We start from the raw sequence: 21,966 nt of genomic DNA, 5'->3' as shown, positions 1-21,966 counted from the left end.
CTCAAAAACTCATACTAGCTTAATATTTTCAAGATTACCATGCTCTTTAATCCATTTGGCAGAAAGCAAGTACTGTCTCTTTCCTGAATTCTCAAGTCTTAATCATTAGCGCTTTGGACAAAAGAATGAGCACTGAAAACAAACAGCAACAAAAATAAATAACACTTTAAAAAGTTTCCTGTGGGAGGTCTTCTCTTATTACCAATGGCCAACCTGGACAAGTGTGCTTTTTATCTGAGAAATATTTCAGTTATTTAAATATTTGAGTACTATGTATGTTTATATCATGATAACGATATAAATTACACTTAAATTATGATTTTTCACCCAAAATTTGAATCAATATTTTCCACAACAACATATTATGGAAGCTGCTGGCAGTGGGGCTGTGTATCAGGCTGAGGTGGGTATATAATAAAAGTGAGGAAGGCAATGGAGAGGGCTATGCCATCAGTCAGGGGGCAAGTAGTAAAAGTGAACTCATTAGCATTAAAACAGTTGATAAGTTACTGCCAATTACTTAAATTATAAAGGCTTAAAGATCAAGCCTAATAAACGCATCTAAAAACAAAATCAATAGTACCCTGGATCTTATGAATTGTACATGCGTTTTAAGTTTGGTCAACATTTGGATGTTTTTATTTCAATAGTATTCTCAATCGAACCATTTCATCTGAGAAATGATTTGCTCATTTATATTTTCTGATTGATTAATGTCCTTAGGGCGCTGCCAAATTAGAATTTGCTACCCCAAATATTCCCCACAAGAAGACTTGCCACTGGTTCAAAAGTGTACCAAATGAAAGAAGGCAAATCCAGATTCCAGCTGAGCAGTCAGGAAGCATCATCTTGGATTGAATGGAAAATCAGGAGTTGAATGCACAGCTTTAGAAAACAGATTAAAAAAAAGAAAAAAAAAAGCCAACATACTTAAAAATCCTAACAAACCAAAAGCAGTGTTGTGTTACAGTTCTAATTATATTTGTGCCTACAACCTATGTTACAGACCATAATCTTATAATTTTCTGTTTCTCTTAATGGCAACAGGTTAATAGCCACAAGGAAAATCTTGCACACCAAGATCGAAAGAAGCCTGTTGGTGTAAGGCATTTGGCATCAGACTAGAGTTGCACATGCTGACATGTCAAAGTCTTGAAACAGAAACTTCAGAACTTCCTTATGAATGCCGAAGGCAAGTCATTGACTTCATACTAGCTCCAGAGTACATCTTTCTGGAGATAGCATTCAACCACGTAAACAACAAAACTGGGCAAACAAAGCCTGACTGTGTACTTGGAAGTGAAAGTCTTAAGCAGAACAAAATATGAGTCAGCTTCCAAAGCCACCAAGCTTCAGATAAGAATCTATGACTAAATAAAAAATTGGGACTAAGCAGCATATACAATAGTAATTCTGACAGATGGGGCAGCTTAGTACTGAGCAATAGTCCCCATTTCTGTACCGTGATCACAAACTCCCCTGGCCTGGCTTCTCAGGCTGGGCAAGAGAGCCAGGGGGAACATGACTTCATTCCATCTGGTCCTTGGCACTTACCTTCCTTTTGCTTTATCTTGCAGTGTGAATCTGCTCATATCCTGTTGTTCTCTCTAACTTTTCTTCCTAGCTATGTTGCTTATGTTTCTTAAGTGCAAGGGTTTTGCACAGCATGTCATGGTTGGCACCAGTCACTGGTGGACACTTAAGAAGGGCATTTTAAGTCTTCGGTTGTTCTCAATGACCTCAATTGATTAATTAGTACTATTCTCAGTTAAGGTATAAATGTCTCAGTGAGTCCACATTTTACCAAAGGACTTAAAAAATTATAAAGTTTTATTGTTCCCTACCAACTATTCCTTTGCTTAGCAACTGAAAGCCACTTTCATTCATTTTATATATATATATTTTTTGGCCTGACTAGAGCATAAGAGTAGCTGGACTGTGTGCCTGCGTCAGCGGGTTACCACTTCAGTACAACTCAAGCAAAACAATTTGAAAAAGTGCCAAACTGTTTTGGGATTGGACAGACAAGACTGACCCTTCATGATTCCATGAATAATGTAAACAGGGAACATATTGCTGAGGTAGAAGAGAATGAAAAAAATCAAATGTAATTGCCTGGAGACAAAAAAGAGGTGTACGATTTTAGCAGGGCAAACAGCATTTGAAATGGAGACTATACTCTGTTTATACATTAAGTTTAGAGTTTTAGTTTTTCCAGGGGCAAATTGTGTTAATTATAATTATTTGTCTTGAAGGTTTCTGACTTTGCAGTCACAGAACTGTGCTGGGGTTTTCTGTCTAACGCTTCCCTTCTGCTTTCTCTATTACCAAGTAATTATCCAATTACTTGAATAAAAATGGTCATGTAGTAGTTAATATAATTTAACCCATTTCATCAAAACTATGTCAGAACTCTTAATGAAGAGAATACCTGAAAAAGACAAAAAACCCAAACTTTTTAAGGTCATCCTAGTGATTGTGTAGTGGTGTCTCCTGATTTTTCCCAATATTTTATTGTTAAAAATTCAAACGTATAGAAAAGTTGAAAGAATTTTTTTAAGAGAACACTCAGATACACACCACCTATATTGTACAATTAACCTTTTTATACACTTGCTTTATCACCTTTCTAAACATCTATCTACCTACCAATCCATCTTATATTTGGTGAATTTTGAAGTAAATTGCAGACACCAGTACACTTTACCTCTAATCACTTTGGCATGTATATCATTAGCTAGAATTCAATATTTACATATGGTTCCTTTTCTTAAAAAGATATACTGTGATATAATCCACACACTGTACAATGCACCCTTATGGTTCCTTTATACATCAAAACTTTTAGTGGAGAAAATATGGAACATTTTTTACCTCTGTCATTATTATATGTGTCAGATAACACTTGTGGCTTTCAGACCTTCTGCTGATAAACACAGATAGCTACCCTTTTTGGAAAAACAAAAATTTCAAATTTGGAAAAGAGACAGACACTTCCTGAAACCCTAATAAATTGAGAAATTTTGTTACTAGAATAATAGATAGCAATTATAAAACTCAACTTCAAATCTGAGTTATTTAGACAAATGACATTTCATCTATAATCATTCCACAAAAACTGTGTCACCGCAGACCATGTGTTCAAATACTTTAAACTACCACAGTTTTGCACCCGCTTACAGGTGCAGATTATATTTTCCAAAGATAACTTCACAACATTACCCATTCCACATGCTCTTGTACAATGTGATCTTGTATCAGTGTGATCAAGAGGCAGGTTTAATTCTTCTCTCCCTGAATATGGGTGGCCTTGTGACTGTTTCTCAATAGAGTATGGCAGATGTAATCCTTTATGATGGGTCATAAAGGCCAGGCAGCTTCTACCTTGTTTTCTAGGACATTTGCTTTTGGAGTTCTGAGGTGCCATCTAATCAGTTCAACCATCAGGTAAGAAGAGGCTACCAAGTCATGAGGAAGCCTAGGTCACATGGAAAGACTACAGACAGGTGCTCCAAAGGACAGCCTCAACTGTAGTGCCAGCTGACGGCCAGCATGTACCATTAGACATGTGAGTGAAAATGCTCCTAGTTGATTCCTACCTTTAGTTATCAAATTTTTCCAGCTGAGAGAGAACCTAGACATCATGGCACAATGCATATATGGAGCATAACTGCTGTGTCCTGTTCAAATTCCTGACGCACAGAAACCTTGGATGTAATAAAATTATTTTTTTACATCACTAAGTTTTGGGGTGGTTTGTTACACAGCAATAATAACCAGAACAGCCCTTCTCTATCTCCTACACTACAAAACAAACCAAAAAGTACCACCGTTTTAAAAAAGAATATATAATTTTTGTTTGGCAGGATATCTGCAGATACTAAATACATTAAAAGGATCATACAATCCCAGGATCAAGTGGGATTTATTTCAGGGATGCAAGGATGATTCAATATCCACAAACTAATCAATGTGATACACCACACTAACAAAATGAAGGATAAAAATCATATGATCATTTCAATAGATACAGAAAAAGCATGTGATAAAATTCAACATCCATTCATGATAAAAAGAATTCTCAACAAAATAGGTATAGAGGGAGCATACTTCAACAAAATAAAGGGCATATATGACATCATATTCAATGGTGAAAAGTGAAAAGTGTTTCCTCTAAGATTGGAACAAGACAAGGATGTCTACTCTTGTCACTTTTACTCAATATAGTACTGGAAGTCTTAGCCAGAGCAGTTGGGCAAGAAAAAGGAATAAAAGGCACCCAAATCAAAAAGGAAGAAGTAAAACTGTCTCTATTTTCAGATGACATGATATTATATATAGAGAATCCTCAAGACTTTACCAAAAAACTGTTAGAATGTTCTATAAATGAATTCAGTAAAGTTGCTGGATACAAAAACAATATATAGAATCAGTTGCATTTTTATACACCAACAATGAGTTATCAGAAAGAGAAATAAAAAAAAAATCCTAGTTACAATTGCATCAAAAAGAATAAATACCTAGGGATAAATTTAATTAAGGAGGTGAAAGATCTATACACTGAAAACTATAAACATTGAAGAAGGAAACTGAAGAAGATACAAAGAAATGGAAAGATACTCTCTATGTTCATGGATTGGAAAACTTAATATTGTTAAAATGTCCATCCTACCCAAAGCAATCTACAGATTCAGTGCAATCCCTACCAAAATTCCAATAGCATACTTCACAGAAAGAGAGCAAACAATCCTAAATTTGTATTAAACCACAAAAGACCCTAAATAGTCAAAGCAATCTTGAGAAAGAACCACAAAGCTGGATGCATCACATTTCCTGATTTCAAACTATATTGCAAAGCTATAGTAATCAAAACATTATGGTATTGGCATAAAAACAGACACAAAGATCAATGGAACAGAACAGAAAGTCCAGAAATAAACCCATACACTTATGGTCAATAATTTTTGATAAAGGAGCCAAGAATGTGCAATGGGGAAAAGACAGTCTCTTCAATAAGAGGTCCTGGGAAAACTGGACAGTCACATGCAAAATATGCAACTGGTCCCTTATCTTATGCCATACCCAAAATCAACAAAATGGATTAAAGACTTGAAATTAAGACCTGAAACTATAAAACTCCTAAAAGAAAACATAGGGGGTAAGCTCCTTGACATTGGTCTTGACAATGGTTTTTTGGATTTGACACCAAAAAGCAAAGGCAATTAATGCAAGAATAAACAAGTGGGACTAGAGTAAACCAAAAACTTCTGCACAGAAAAGGAAACCATCAAAAAAAATGAAAAGGCAACCTACAGAATGGAAGAAAATATTTGCAAATCATATATCTGACAAAGGGTTAATATTCAAAAAAAATAGAAAGAACTCATACAACTCAATAGCAAAAAACCAATATTCTGTTGAAAAATGGGCAGAGGAACTGAATAGACACTTCTCCAAACAAGACATACAAATGGCCAACAGGTACATGAAAATGTGCTCAACATCACTAACCATCAGGGAAATGCAAATCAAAACCACAATGAGATACTACATCACACCTATTAGAATGGCTGTCATCAAAAAGATAAGAGATTGGCAAGGATGTGGAGAAAAGGGGACTCTTGTACACTGTTGGTGGGAATATAAATTCATGTAGTCACTATGGAAAACAGTATGGAGTTCCCTCAAAAAATAAAATATTGAGGTACCACATGATCCAGCAATTCCATTTCTGGATATATATTGGAAGGAAATGAAGTTATTATCTTGAAGAGATATCTTTACCCCCATGTTCACTGCAGCATTTTTTGTTTTTTTAAACAATAGCCAAGACATGGAAACAACCTAAATGTCCACTGATGGATGAATGAATGAAGAACATGTGGCATATATACATAAAGGAATATTATACAGCCATAAAAAGAAGAAAATTTTGCCATTTGTGACATCAATAGACCTTGATGGCATTATGCTAAGTGAAATGAGTCAGATAAAGACAAATACTGTATGATCTCACTTATATGTGGAATCTAAAATAACTGAACTTATAGAAACAGAGAACAGATTGGTGATTGTCAGAGGCAAGGGGTGAGGGGAAATGGGTGAATGTGGCCAAAGGTACAAACTTCGTTATAAGATAGATAAGTTCTGGGATGTAATGGACAGCATAGTGACTAGCATTAACAATACTGTATTGTATATTTGAAAGTTGCTAAGAGAGTAGATCTTAAAGTTCACATCAAAAGAAAAAAAACTGTAACTGTGAGGTGAAGGATATTAACTAAACTTATTGTGGTAATCGTTTTGCAATAAACATATCTATCAAATCATTATATTGCATACCTTAAACTAATACAATGTTATATGTCAATTATATCTCAATAAAACTAGAAACAAAGAACTATATAAATTTTGTTTGGCAGATATATCTGCATAAGGAAATACCTTATAAGATATCACCTCAGGTAGTTAATATCAAGTTCTATATTTAGGTATGCAGAAATTTTTATAAAATGTTGCTCTAAGAATTTCATGATATTTGTCAAGTAGTTCCAGCCACTGGCTGGGTAGTAACGCTAGTTGCCCATATTAGGAAATAAATATAGCCTAAACTAACACGCAAAAAAGGGATTTTGGTTGATTGCAAGCTCAATGAGTCAACTATGGATATGGTTATCAAGAAAACTAATGTATTTTCAGGTCCATAAATAGAAGCACTATCTCAGTGCCATGGATTCCTTTGGCAATGTGGTAAAGCCAGTGAACTCCTTTTCAGAATAATGATTTTAAATGTAAAAAATAAAATACATTAGATTATAAAGGAAACAAATTGCATTTAAATGTTATCAAATAATAAACATCTTTGATCTAGCAATATCTGCTTTAAAAAATTTAACTCTTAAATAACAAGAAGAGCAGTGGGACTAATATCTAGGAAAGGAAAGGAGTATAAATGATATTTTGAGATATCTGCATAGTTATAAACTTATATGTAAACTCATATGCAAAAATCTGTGATTTCTATTAATGAAGCCTTGGTTATTGCCAATGCTACTGTGGTTTGCTGCCTATATTCATAATTAAGAAAATACTAAATTACAGTGAGAGGTACGTGAAAATAAATATGTAAATTTCTCTTCCACCCAAGTTCCTGGAACCCCTAAATTTTATCCACAGATCCCTTATTTTTAAATCCCTTCAATAGGACAAGCATTTATTTATGGTTTCATGGGTTTATGGCATTCCTGGCCTCCTCATTCACTTTTTCCTTTCTTTGCAGCTATTTATTTAAAAGCTGGGGGGAAAGGTTAGTACAAATATGCATGAGACTCCAGTCTTATATTCAGAATTATCCATTATCTTCTCACCAGTCAATTAAAATCCCAACCATTATTCCAGGCCTAGTTCAAGTCCTACTTTCTCTAGTAAGGTGATAGGATCTGTAATGATTGCTCTTTTCTCTGACTTCCTACTGCAGGTGGAGTCAGTTTACCCTCATTTTAGCATTCAGTCTCTATTTCATCTACCATCAGTTTGTCTCCTCATCTAGGCAAGGAAGTTTATAGAAATAGAGAGTGTTTGTTATTTTGTAATACTCAGAACATATTGCTAGGTACATTGCAGGCACATGATGTGTCCTTGTACAATGTCATTCTACTGGTGATGCTGTCCAGCTGTGCAAATCACCTATATGGCTGTGGGAAAGTGAGACCACATGTATTCTTCACCATCACTGTCAACTACAATGGATCACTGAGGATGGGCTATACAAGGTGTGTCCTTATACTAATAATAACACTTATGTGGCACTTATTATATGCCAGATACTCTTCTAAGCATTTTGCATATTCATTTAATCCTCTTATTAGCTCTATGATGTAGGTACTGTATTCATCTCCATTTTACAAATGAGGAAACTGAGGCACAGACAAATTAGTAGAGATGAAATTTGAAACTAGGCATTCTTTTCCAGAGCTAGGGCACTCAACCACTACACTGTACTGCCACTCATGATATTCATAAATACAAGAAATCCTTGTATATATACCTGCGAGTTTAACATGAAATCACTCATTTGACAATTAGCTTTTCTTCTGCTGAACTCCTATATCACCTGACTCAGTAATCATTAACTCAGCCCTTGCACTGTTAGAATTTTATTACAATAATAGCAGCTATCATTTACTGAGTGCTTGTTATGTGCCAGATCCTGGGCTGAGTAATTTCATGTATAGTTAATCTGTGTAACAACCCTATGAGGCAGGAAAGGAAACCAAGTCTCCCACGTAGTAAAAGATTAAGCAGTAAAAGAGCAAGGATTCTAAACCAAGGCTGTCCAAATGCATGCTTAAAACACTCTGCTATACTACTTTCCCATGTGTTTTTGCCTTATTTCTACAACTAGATTGCAAATTCTTTGAAGGCAGAGATTATAGTTCCTACTTGCTTGTTGATTCCATAATACTTTGAGTGCCTTGATCCTAATCAATATTGAAAGTGTTTTTTGATTGATGGATACAACTGATGCTTTATAGAATTCAGCATGGTGTAGTACAAAGGCTGTGGGGTCTCTCTGTGTGTCATCTAGGAAGTTAGCTAAAGCTTTCCAGCTTCAGCTTCCTTATCATTAAAAGGAAAATACAGTTAATTATAGGGGTGTTTAAAGATTAAAAGGCAATAGGACTTCCCTGGCAGTCCAGTGGTTAAGACTGTGTGCTTCCAATGCAGGGGGTGTGGGTTAGATCCCTGGTTGGGGGACTAAGATCCCACATGCCGTGTGATGTGGCCAAAAAAAAAAAAAAAAAGATTAAAAGGCAATAATATCTCTAAAATATTTATTATAATTCCACATAGCAAGTACTCAAAAAATGCCACCTTCTTACTCACTTCTTTGAAACATAATTTTTGGGCCATGTCTACAATGACTGATTTTACTATACAATTTTGTAAAAGTGCTTATATTTGGTTGTGCAATTGTTGAGATTTTTTCTTTTTCTCAAAGTCAGCTAAAATGATAAGTGTTAGTTTATTTTAAATCATAGAAAGAATTCTTTTCTGAGCCAATGAAATGGTCCTGTCTCTATGGTCTATCAAACTCTATGGTCTATCTACTGATGAGCAAATATGAAAGAAATGTATGGTAGACAGAATAAAGTCTATATCCTAATCCCTGGAATCTGTAATATGTAACTTTATGTGACAAAGGGGAATTAAGGTTACTAATCAGTTGACCTTAAAATAGGGAGATTACTCAGGTTTCTCCCAGTGAGCCCAATGTAATCACAAGCACCCTCAAAAGTGAAAGAGAGAAGTAGAAGAGAGATGGCAGTATAAGAAGGACTCAGTGCAGTGTTGCTGGTTTTGAAGATGGAGAAATGGGGTCATGAGCCAAGGAATGCAGGCGGCCACTAGAAGCTGGAAAAGGCAAGGAGATGGATTCTCCTCTAGAGCCTCCAGAAGGAACTCAGCCCTCCTGATCCCTTGATTTTAGCTCTGTAAGACGCATTTTGGATTTCTGTCTTCCAGAACTGTAAAAAAAAAAAAAAAAAAAATCTGTATTGTTTAAGCCACTAAATGTGTGGTAATTTTTTTACAACAACTATGGTAAAGCAATAGTGTATGTTAAAAATACCACAAATTTGGAATTGTGCAAAAACAATTATATTGTGATTTTAAACAACTTTCAAGTGACTGTATGAATAACAACAGTGATATTTCTCTTGATTATACTGGGTAGAGAAATCAAGTAAAATGCAACATAGTCAAATAATTACAGGTTTATTACTAACATTTTTTTTTTTTTTTTTTTTTTTTTGCGGTACGCGGGCCTCTCACTGTTGTGGCCTCTCCCGTTGCAGAGCACAGGCTCCAGACGCGCAGGCTCAGCGGCCATGGCTCACGGGCCCAGCCTCTCCGCGGTATGTGGGGTCTTCCCGGACTGGGGCACGAACCCGCGTCCCCTGCATCAGCAGGCGGACTCTCAACCACTGCGCCACCAGGGAAGCCCACTAACATTTGTTTTTAATTAGCTACTTTAGAGACAAGAAAATTTTTTCTTTGCAGTTCATTCTTTAGTCACCAGAAACGTCATCCTATTTGTGAACATCATGAGCAAAGAATAAAAGAATTTAAATTACAACAGGAATAATTTTTGTTTGGACAAGGAGAAGGTATTTTCGAAGCTGTCATTCCAAAACCTAAAATACTTCTTTGGCTAATAAGTAGGAAACTGCATTGTCTAGCTCTCAAATCCTTCCATCTTACCAAACTTAACTACTTTTACATACAAACACGAAACTTCTGATCAAAGCATGCCTATCTCTTGTACACTATCACAGACTGTGCTCATTTCTAAGTCTTTTCTTATGCCACCTCCACTCTGCCTGGAACGTTCTCTTCTTTGCCCATTCAGCACAAACTAATCTCCTTCTCTAAGTATCCATAGCACTCATATTCTCCACGTGCATTTTAGCTTCTAATGCACATTATTCTCTCTCATTTGCATGTTATTCATTAGTATTTCAAGTTTGTATGTTTTGTTTCCCTGTTGGTTCTTTGATGACTGATGATGGTTGATGGGCACATAAGGGTGCATTATATTAGTTTCTACTTTTGTATATGTTTGAAATTTTCTATTATAAAAAGTTAAAAAAAACAAGGGAGGCACCCTTCTAATCTGTAAAGCATTCTTTCAATTTCTACATTTCTCCTTTCCTAGCACTGTAAAGCTGGTTGAGTTGGTTTTGCCTTTAAAGTTCTCCCTCTTTTGGTTGAAGAAACATGATGTAAAAGATATGATACTATGCTCAAAGGCTCATGGCCTCATCTAATATAACAGTAAATTAGTGTACATTATTCAAGATAAAACTTTCACTGTTGCTCAGTAAAGAGAAGCACGAATAATTCAATTCACTGGTTAATTGTTGATGGAATCTTTGAAAGCTCTGCTTCAGTGTTATTGATACAGGATTCCTTGTTAGCATATTTCTGGCAAGAAATGATTGAGACAGAAGGTTTTCATCAACATTTAATAAAGAAAAAGTTAGAATCAATAGTAAAACTTACTATTGGTAGTTTATACTGTAAAGTATTAACAACACATGTTAATTAATTTCTAATTCTCTATTCTATTATTTAGATTTCATGAAGGTTGATTGGACTTGATCCATCATTTTACGGAAAATTAATTATTTCAAATACATGCACCACTTTATGCAACCTGCCTGATTTGCATTGAAGAAAATTCAGCAGAAGTAATTGAGGCACAAGCAAATACTGGCACTGACTGAACTCAATTTTCATTCCAAATTTCTGCAAAATCCCAAGGCACAACAATATCAGATGCAAGGGGGAAAACAAACAAAAGCAATGTGAAAAGGGAACATGAAGAGAGAATATTACAAGAATCAGAGAACAAAGGGATTGCAAAACTATTTTAGTGCCATAGATGAGCAGTGAGGGCTTCATTCAGGCAAGGTGGAATAAGATATCATATGGCATCCTGACAATTGATGTCTTCATTTAAATGTAAGAATTTACATTCTAATTAGAAAGAATTTACATCTTAATCAGAGGCAGCTGTATTATCTTGTTACTGTTTTTTTCAAAGGTAATGAACTAAAGTACTGCTGTGCTTTTTCAACCAGAAACTAAATAGACAGCATCCAGTGTTATTTTATAGTTTACCTGCTGTAAGCTGTTATTAATATTTTCAAAGATTAAATTTCGAACAAAATCTTTTAAAAATGAAAATTGTATTAGACATCACTAGAATAGTATGACAAAGACTTATTTAAAGTATTTAAACAAATCCTTTTCTAACTTGTATTTTAAATGTACTTATTTATCAAGCTATTAGAAGCCTCTTATGATTTATTAATATAATATTGTTTTCCTTTGGGCAGATGTAGAAAAGCTACTAAAGCAGATATGTATCATATTCTGGTGAAACCCTGTTGTTCTTAAACTTACATTAGGTTATAAGAGATCATTTACTAAATGTAAAACTTTACCTTATTAAAGACCATTTAAAGTGTATTCTTTTTTTCTGCCTATGAAGTTTAATACAGAAAGATAACAAATATGTATAATAATAGTTGGTTGTTTTATACTATTTTGTTACTACCACATTAATAACATTTAAAAATGTAATGCTTCACAAATATACACAATTCTGATGGTGTCCAGGATTGCCATAGTTAGTGAAATTAAAGGAAATAATGCATTCAAATTCACACTGTTCTATTCTAGGTTGTTCATAATGGTAGCAAGACCTAGGTATTGATAGTTGGTGATATCTTTGCAAAATCAAGCCCATCATTCATATGAGAATCAGCATGAGCTCACTGACCCATGGTTTCGAAGAAATTGGGCTTGGCCTAAAAGAAATCAAGCTGGAGAAAATTACAAGTGTTAATAAAAATGTAAAATGTCACCTTTGTCCCTAGCAGTAGGCATCTTTAGGTTATTGATACTTACTTTCATCAGCTGCATTATTAATATGAAGTTGTAGTATGGGCCAGTTTTTAATTTGCAGCTTTATGATTTAATTCATTATATAATTTTTTCTTATTAAAGTGGAGGAAAATAATAAATAGACTAGAGCTGTATCTACCAGTCTATTAAATAAATGACTAATGTGGTTAATTTGGTCAAAATATTTGATTTAAAGACTTACAGAGGGAGTCTAAAATAATTCTGAGGTACATATGGATCCATACGTACAGAAGAAAAACAGATCATACACGAATGTGCTATATTTTAAGAAATGAAAGAACAGAATAATTTCAGGTATATTAAAAAAGAGATGGAATTAATTTTAAGGTGGCATTTTCCTAATCTGGGCTACCCTGTTGACAAAGAGGAGATAATTATTAGTTCACTAGTGCTTTTTCTTACATTCCCACTAAAGACAATTTATGGAGGAAATGATTCAGATGGGTCTGACTGAATTACTGGCTCTGAAAGATGGCTTTATATTGCTGTCAGAAACCGTCAGCCCACTTTTGAAAGGTTTATTTGTCTATGGCTCTTCTGTGTATGATTTGTTATGAGGGCACCTAACACCACATAGCACACACAGTGTCTTCATTTTCAAAAGTATACCAGATAAGTTTTTGATTATCCCTAGGTTTATGAAACCTGTTTGTCTTTTTGAAAAGAGTATCTACAGATAAAAGTACATTTTGCTCTTTATATTTACATATGGTTCCAAGTTTAATATAATATCCTTTGAGTTAGAGTATATCAGTGTGTTACGTCTACCATCACCAGTTTTCTTCTTGGCCCCATGATTACTGTAACCATAAATATTCATATCCAGTCTAAAAGAACATAATAAAACATGTCTCCTCTTGCTCTGTCTTTTGCTTCCCTATAACTTCGGGCTTGGATTATCACAATTGCTTCCGAAATAGCTTCTTGCTTATAGTTACCTCCTCATCTAATGCCTCCTTCATGATGCTGACAGCCTAAAGTCATGGGTTCTAATCATTATTATTACATGGCAAGCTCTGTTAGTTACATGGTATAGAAAAGACATGAATTCTAATCCTGATTCTATCACTATCTGGGTTTTACTTCTCTTATCTGTAAAATGAAGAGGTGTGAAAAGTTTATTTAATGACCTCTTTTTTCTTAAAACTAAATGCCCCCATTCTGAATCACTGTGTCTACTCACTGTGTTTTAGTTATTTATTTCATGCCTATTAACTTATCCTCTGTCTTTCAGCCCCAACCCAAAATGCATTTTTGTCTCTTTCTGGCTGGCCATCCAAATCCTGCTCATTTTTCAAGATCCACTTCAAACATCATCTCCGCATCATTGCTCTCATAGTTCTGGTCAATCAACAATAATTTCCCCGCTCTAATCCATATATTCAACAGATATTTATTGAATACCTACTTTGTATCAGGGTGCTGGGGATGCAAGGAATAAATAAGAAAGGTGACCCCTGCACTAAAAGAGCTTACACTGAAGTGGGGAAGACAGATAAAGTAACAAAACTTCAAGCTAGTAACAAAGACTAAAGATTGTGGTAAGTACAAGGAAGGCAACAGCTTGCTGAGAGAATGTGCACAATGTATATTATTTATACAGTGTGATCAGAGAAGGCTTATTTCCCATAGCATTCCTGGTATATTAATAATAACAAATAATTTAATCTATTATTATCTTGAATCGGCATTTGACTTAGCCTGGGTGTAAATCTTGCTTCCCCAAACTAGATTGTTAGAAGCAATGACACGTTGTAGGTAACATAAATTGAATATTTAAGATGTGCCAGTTATTGTAATGGAAAATTCACATGTACTTTATCATTTAATACTTAGAACAAAGTAGGTATTGTTTTTTTTGTTTTGTTTTTTTTATTACCCCTTTTACTCAAGATGAGGAAAAAGGGACTCAGAATTAAACTAAGATACTTGCTTAAAGTTGGACAATTAGTAAGTGGCAGAGCTGGGACTAAAATCCATGTCTGCAAACACCAACATGCGGTATATTAATTACCATGATAAACCCCTTCTTGGAGACAAGGAGCATATTTAGAGAGTTTCAGTATCAGTCACTTGCACATACCAGGCACTTAATACTTAACACTTACTTGGCTCTTGCAGTAGGCATTACACCTCCCTGGAGACAGCTTCCCCATTCTCAGCATAAACTTAATCGGCCTCCAAAGACTTTTCTTGGAGACAGAGACCCTTGGATCGAAAATCCTGGATTACTTCTAATCTGGTCCTAACATGGCTTTCCATAATTTTATTCCCAACTGGCACCAAGTTGTTGTATGCATGATGTTTTCCTACTCAGGATACTAGGTTTTGGGTGAACCCCACATCAGCAATTGCCCATTTTGAGCTTATATTCTATCACTCAAATGATTTTGACTCACGTACTGAAAATATTCAATGATAGGACATATAGATCATAGAATTATTAAATAGTAGGAAATCTAATAAAGTTAATTAATCAAGGACCCCCTTTCACAGAGTTGGAATTATGTTTCAATGTTTTAAAGACAAAAAGGATGTGCTGCCAAAGAAAAGTCTACATTTTAATTTCGTATGCAAAAGGAAAATGGGGAAATAAATCGCATTTTAATTTCAAACAAAATTGGAAATGCTAGTAACAACTTTCCTTGCATTCTTATTCAAATGGTTATACTAACAGTGAAGACCTTAGGCATGAATAATCCAAAAGAGCAGCTTAAAGAAAAAAGTATAATTGATTCAGAATGTGCTCTAGCATTATTTTTATTGTGATTTTCTTAGGAAGAAGTTAGAAGTTAGCTGGATTCTGTAACTTTATTGCTTAAATCTTCTTTCCCACTGCTGGGAAACACAATTACCCTCTCTTAGGGCTTCTTAGAGAATTCAATTCAGGTGCTAGTTGAAATCAGAACTTAAAAAAGCGCCACTTTTGCTGTACACCTGAAACTAACACAACATTGTAAATCAACTATACTTCAATAAAAACAAAGAAAAACAACAACAAAAAACCCCCAAAACAAACAAAAAGTCCCACCAGTTTATACCTTACTGGGATTAACATAACTTTTTCTCTTCTAGAGCTGGACAGATTATAGTAAATAAGCATTTTATTTACATATTTATTTAGCTTTATTGAGGTATAATTGATATATAAGAAATTGTACACATTTAACGGATACATCTTGATGAGTTTGGACATATGCACACACCTTAATACCATCACCACAATCAAAGAACTTAACATATACATCATGTCCAAAAATTTCCTTGTATACTTCAGTTGTGATTTTTTGTTTGGGGGGGGTGGTAAGAACATTTAACATGAGATCTGTCTCTTAATGCGTTTTAAAGTGTACAATACAGTATTGTTAACTATAAGTACTATGCTGTACAGCAGATATCTAGAACTTACTCATCTTGCATAACAGAAATTTAATACCCATTGAGCAACAATTCCTCATTTCCTCCTCTCCCCAGTCCCTGACAACCACCATTCTATTCTCTGCTTCTATGAGTTTGACTATTTTAGATACCTCATGTAATATATAAAAGATAGGGTCCTAAGTTAAGGAAATGATGCGACATTGTCAATAAAGAGTTGAAATCTTTGGTGCTGATAACCTGAAATGTGGATAATACACTTGTAGGTGACTGAGAACTGGTTTTTAAAATTATGCCTTGAATTGCATGCCGCTAAAATTTTAAAATCTAAATGATCTAAATTTAAATATCAGAGTTACATGTCATGGGCTTATATGAAAAACATCTGAGATAAGACAGAACTCTTTAATGGCTTTGTTGTGTATCAGGAGCAAAGAAAGAAACTGCCCAGAGGATAACACTAAGCATAAGGAACAGAATAGAAAATAGTCAAGATACTGTTAAGGTGGACAAATGAGAAATCAGAAAACAGATTAATAAAAACAAAGAGAACACAGGAATAAATCACAGAGTTACTAGTCTACATTACTGATGCAAATTCTTTTTATTTAGTTTTTTTTTTTGTTTTGTTTTTTGTTTTGTTTTTGCGGTATGCAGGCCTCTCACTCTTGTGGCCTCTTCCATTGCGGAGCACAGGCTCCGGACGCGCAGGCTCAGTGGCCATGGCTCATGGGCCCAGCCGCTCCGTGGCATGTGGGATCCTCCCGGACCGGGACACCAACCCATGTCCCCTGCATTGTCAGGAGGACTCTCAACCACTGCGCCACCAGGGAAGCCCTTATTTAGTTTTTTTAAGAAATTCTTTAAAAATAAAATTCAAGAACTAAGACAATGACCCCAGATAGCTACTGAATTTCCCAAGGCACAAAGAAACCCACTCCCAGAAGAAAATAACTAGCATTCTCCACCTGGGAACAAATCCTGTCATCCCCTCTGACCCCAGAGGAAGAATAAGATAGGCTACAGTAAAAAGAAATAGATCCACACATGATCCACATTCATCTCAAAAACAAAGACAAAAGCCTAATCAAGAATCACTAAACATTTAATCATACAAGTAACTATGGATACTCAACAAACAGAATTTATAGCTAATGAAATAGTTTATAAAGCACATGGAAGATGACTTTACAGTAGAATTAATATCCTCAAAATGTTATAAGACGGGCTGTTAGGAAAAGAATCAATTAGAAGACATGGAAAATTAGAATGTGACTGTCAAAACCAAAAAAGTTCAACTGACTAACAAAATGAATACAATTGATGAAGGGATTACTGAGCTAGAAGATAAGATTAAAGGGGTTCTTTGTGGATATAAATCCAGGGCAAAAAAACCCCAAAAAACAAAAAACAAATCGAATAGAGAAGAGTTAAAAGACATGGACATTTAAGCCAGAAAATTCAACATCTGTGTAATAGGCATTAAAGAAGAGAAGAAAGAGAATGGTAGGGAGGAAACAATTTGCATACAAAAATGGTAACTTATTATGCTAAAAGACAGGAGAAAAATTAATAGCAGAAGAAATACTCAAAAATTCTTAAGCTAGAAAACAGAAGGAAGCATCTTTTAACTGAAAATATACCTCCCAAATATCTAAAACAAATTTCTTTTTTTAATGGTAAGACAATACAATAATGCACTTTAAGATCAGGAACAAAGACTGATGCCCAATTTCACTAATATGTTTATAGTGCAAGTCCTGGAAAATGCAATTAGACAATAAAAAGAAACACATGTATAAATATCAGAAAAATATAAATATCAGAAACATATCAAAAAAGTAACTGAATACAAGATCAATATTTAAGCATCAATACAAAAGTGTAATGAAACAAAAAAAGGATCCCATTCACAATTGTTAGAATAAAGGATCCTGAGATAGGGAGATTGTCCCAGGCCTAGTATCATCATAAGAATACTTATTAGAGAAAGGCAGGAGGGTCAAAGTCAGAGAGAAAACGATGTGATGAAGCTCTCACTCAGAGGCTTGAGTGACGTGGCCATAAGCTAAGAAATGCTGGCAGCCTCTATAACTGGAAAAGGCAAGAAATGGATTCTCCACTAGAGCCTTCTGAAGGAGCTAGCCTTGCTGATACCTTCATTTTAGTCCAGTGAGACTGATTTTATACAGATCTCTAGACCATAACATAATACATTTGGATTATTTTAAGCCATTAAATTTGTGCTAATTTGGTACAGCAGCAATAGGAAACTAATACAGAATTAGTTACATGTTATTTGTATAATATAAAGAAAAAAGAGAGCATCAATTATTAAAGCAGAATCAATGAATCCTACCATGAAAATATATGAATATATGTGAATCATAGAAGACATTATAAAATAATACATTGTTATAGAACAGATAGAAGGAAGTATTGATATGGGCGTGCATTAAATTTTCCATGCTTATGACACACAAAGATGATTCAATATTTGTTGAATTCAAAAGTGAACTTTCGGGCTTCCCTGGTGGCGCAGTGCTTGAGGGTCCGCCTGCCGATGCAGGGGACATGGGTTCGTGCCCCAGTCTGGGAGGATCCCACAGGCCGCGGAGTGGCTGGGCCCGTGAGCCATGGCCGCTGAGCCTGCGTGTCCAGAGCCTGTGCTCCGCAATGGGAGAGGCCACAGCAGTGAGAGGCCCGTGTACAGCAAAAAAAAAAAAGTGAACTTTCAGTAGATTATACCTGGTAAAAAGAAGCCTTTGACTAGTTGATATCTTCAGTTGAATATCAAGGATATTACACAGTATTCCAAGTAATATGAATTGTAAGATTTATTTCATATATGTACATATATGAGTTATATTTCATATGTGAAGTTATCATGTGGTGTTATATATAAAAATACATCATTCTGAAAATTTAACATGCAGAATATCAAACATTTGTGATGTTTAAATAACACAAAGATTAATTTAATACATATTTCTTGCCTCTAGAGAAATTAATAGACATCTTGATAATGGTGGCCTATTTTTTCCATCCAAAGAATAAAATTTAAAAATAAGACATAACCATCATTATCACTTATTAAGAGATAATAATAGCTAGACTATATTTGCCAAGAAATTTAAACTTATGCAATATTTTTTGGAGAAATTATTAAAATGTCAAATAAAAAGATCCTACACCTGCATGTTTCAAGTTTGTACAGCAATAGTTTTTAAAACTATGTTTGTCTCAATTTAAAGCTCCTAACAAAACAATTAAATATAGGTACATTTATAAAGATGACTTCAAAAGTCTTAATTTTTAGACATAGAAAGTAATCTTTGTCATGTACTATTGTATATTAAAAAATTATAGTGTTTTCTTTCATCTAAATTAGAATTTGTTTCAAGAAATAAAAACGAGCTTTGTGTCTTCTGTTTGAATCAGCCACATATGGTTTTTAGTAGCTAACTTTTTCTAATTTCAAACAGGTACAAAAATCCACAATACAAGAACAGGATCTGAAATGATAAGAGATAATTTGCCTCGATGCATTTGCGATAAGACGATTGCATTGCAAATTAAATGTATTGTTTTTTTGAATACTCTATTACTATTGTAAGCAGAACAAACGCACAGATGGCATGGGCCATAAAAATATAATTAAGCTTTACAATATCATTCCTATCAGATTTCAGAAGTGTGCTCTAGCTTAAGTTAGAGTGCTCAATGTGTGAGCGCATATAACATTTTTGAATTTTAAGTTTTTGGATAAATACATAAAAGCTGACATATTTAGCTGTTTCATGCTATTTCCATTTCCCTCCATGTTCTTGGCTTTCAGTTTCAAGCAATTTGAGACTTATTTTAGGAGAGGACACGTTAACTAAAAGAAAAAAACAATTATACTAAATCTTTTAAAATCAGAAAATATTTTGATTTCCTTAAAAAATGTGATGTGAAATACTGGCACAGATTACCACCAGAGAAATCACACACTTGCGCTAGGACAGCTGGATGACCACAGCCAAGGCACAAGGTGTTTGGAGAGAAGAGACTGAGGAGACTTTTCAGGTCCCTTTTTGTCTAGATTTTTTGCATTTCAATAAAATGATGATAATAGCAATTAGGTAACTGCCTCAAATCCTCTTGTAAATTAAGCTGGGTATATGTATATAAATTATGTGAAAAAAGTATATTTATACTTTGAAAAACACTGGTTAACTTCTTTTCTTTTTTTTTTTTTTTGCGGTACGCGGGCCTCTTACCGCTGTGGCCTCTCCCGCTGCGGAGCACAGGCTCCGGACGCGCAGGCTCAGCGGCTATGGCTCACGGGCCCAGCTGCTCCGCGGCATGTGGGATCCTCCCGGACCGGGGCACGAACCCGTATCCCCTGCATCAGCAGGCGGACTCTCAACCACTGCGCCACCAGGGAAGCCCTGGTTAACCTTTTTGATCAACAGTAATTGCTTAAATCTAGCAGTCCCACAGGATTTATCAATAAAGAGGCTATCTAAGTCTGAAAGGCATTAGAACTGTTCTAGGCTGTCTGGGGACAGCTGGGCAATAAGGGTTGTTCCACATAAATACCAGCATGTTGCATGCCTGTCTTCTTTCCCTGTTCGCCTTCCTTAGCAAGCTTGTTGACTAAGCCACTGGTGCAAGACCTAGGAGGCTGAAGGGGTTATAAGAGTTCAAACACAGGGTTAACAGGATCCTCTGTATGTGTCACGTTTAGCAGTCAAGTAAGCAAAATAAACAGAGACTGCAGGCTATGACTATAAGATGTAACCCATATATGCAGCCCCCCAAAGACAACCAAGAACTGAAAGTAACTTTCGTGCGTTAATTCATCTGCAATGTCTAATAAAATGTGCCAGCAGCTATAATTTCTTGAGTGCTTTCTACGCATTTCATTGTGTGCTAAGTGCTTTACATGAATAATATTCATTTTCTCAATAAAAATTTTTATATTAACTACTCCTTGTAACAACCTTTTGAATAGGTATTATCATTATTTCATACATAAGAAAATTAAAGTTTTGAGGGTCACATAGCTAAAAAAAAAGCTGGAGTCAATTAAAAAAAATAACTTTCAGGAATTCTTTACACCCAGAATATATACCTAACATAGTATGAGTACATAACATACATTAAACAAATAAATAGTATATATTATGGTTAAATACTAAATGCCAGCTAATGTCTGTGGGGAGGAGGAATCACAGAGGAAAACCCATGAATCACAGTTTTAAATACACTGTATGTGTAAAACATACATAAAATTTACCTTTTAACCATTTTAAGTGTACATTTCAGTGTCATTAAGCACATTCACACCATTGTATGACCATCACTACTATCTATTTCCAGAACTTTTTTGTCATCCTAAACTGAAACTCTGTCCCCATTAACCAATAACTCCCCTTTCTCTTCTCTTCAGAATATATTTTAATTCAAACCTAGCTATTTAATTAAAATCTCAGAATGTAAGTGCTTAAAGCCCTTTTGTTTTAACATGTGTAAGCATATTATAATCCCAGGTACCTGCTCTGAAATTACAGGAGACTAAAATGTTCACTTTTGGAAATGCAATTATAATTTTATTTACTAAATAAAGTAGATTTAGAAGGACAGACAGAAATATAATTCATCAATATATTATTTGTTGCCAACTGTGGCTAACAGTTGATGCTGTCTTTGGTCATAATTTATAGAACTAAAGATACGTATGCTATGGAGTAAAGGTATACTGACATGCTACTTAGAAAATGTTTTTGTTCATCTCCTTTTTGAAAAGAAAAAATGCTGTCTTTACTGCTCAGTATTGAAAATACATCTCCCATTTCTTTAGCTAAAATAAGAATTATCAAGGCTCAGTTTAGAATAATACACTGAAAATGTGCGTATTTACAATCTGCAAAACCCTTTAATCTATTAAACTCTTAAGGTAGTAAACTGAAAACAGGAAAAGAAATAACTGACTCAGCCATCAAGATATAGGAATAAGAGTGGAAAGAAGCAGTTTTGGAACCCAGGAGACATAGCTATTTAAAAAATTATGTTCAGGCCATAGTTTTTGATGTTTATTTAAAATAG

At 34.8% G+C, this 21,966-nt stretch overlaps 1 protein-coding gene across 2 annotated transcripts in view; it reads right to left on the bottom strand.

Moving 5' to 3' along the window:
* ELP4 (elongator acetyltransferase complex subunit 4) overlaps positions 1-21,966 on the bottom strand; it is a 233,716-nt gene that overhangs the window by 49,079 nt on the left and 162,671 nt on the right. The window contains exon 10 of one of the 2 annotated variants that reach the window (XM_081241480.1): positions 8,528-9,527. The exons of the other annotated variant lie outside the window; for it this stretch is intronic. Within the exon in view, the coding sequence (XP_081097606.1) occupies positions 9,444-9,527 (84 nt within the window). The 3' untranslated portion in view covers positions 8,528-9,443. Of the gene's footprint in view, positions 1-8,527; positions 9,528-21,966 lie in introns of those variants that run through there. 2 annotated transcript variants of the gene reach the window in all.

Source organism: Mesoplodon bidens (assembly GCF_964165515.1).
Source record: "Mesoplodon bidens genome assembly, chromosome: 7".
NCBI lineage: Eukaryota > Metazoa > Chordata > Mammalia > Artiodactyla > Ziphiidae > Mesoplodon > Mesoplodon bidens.
This window is presented reverse-complemented; position numbering and strand designations above follow the sequence as displayed.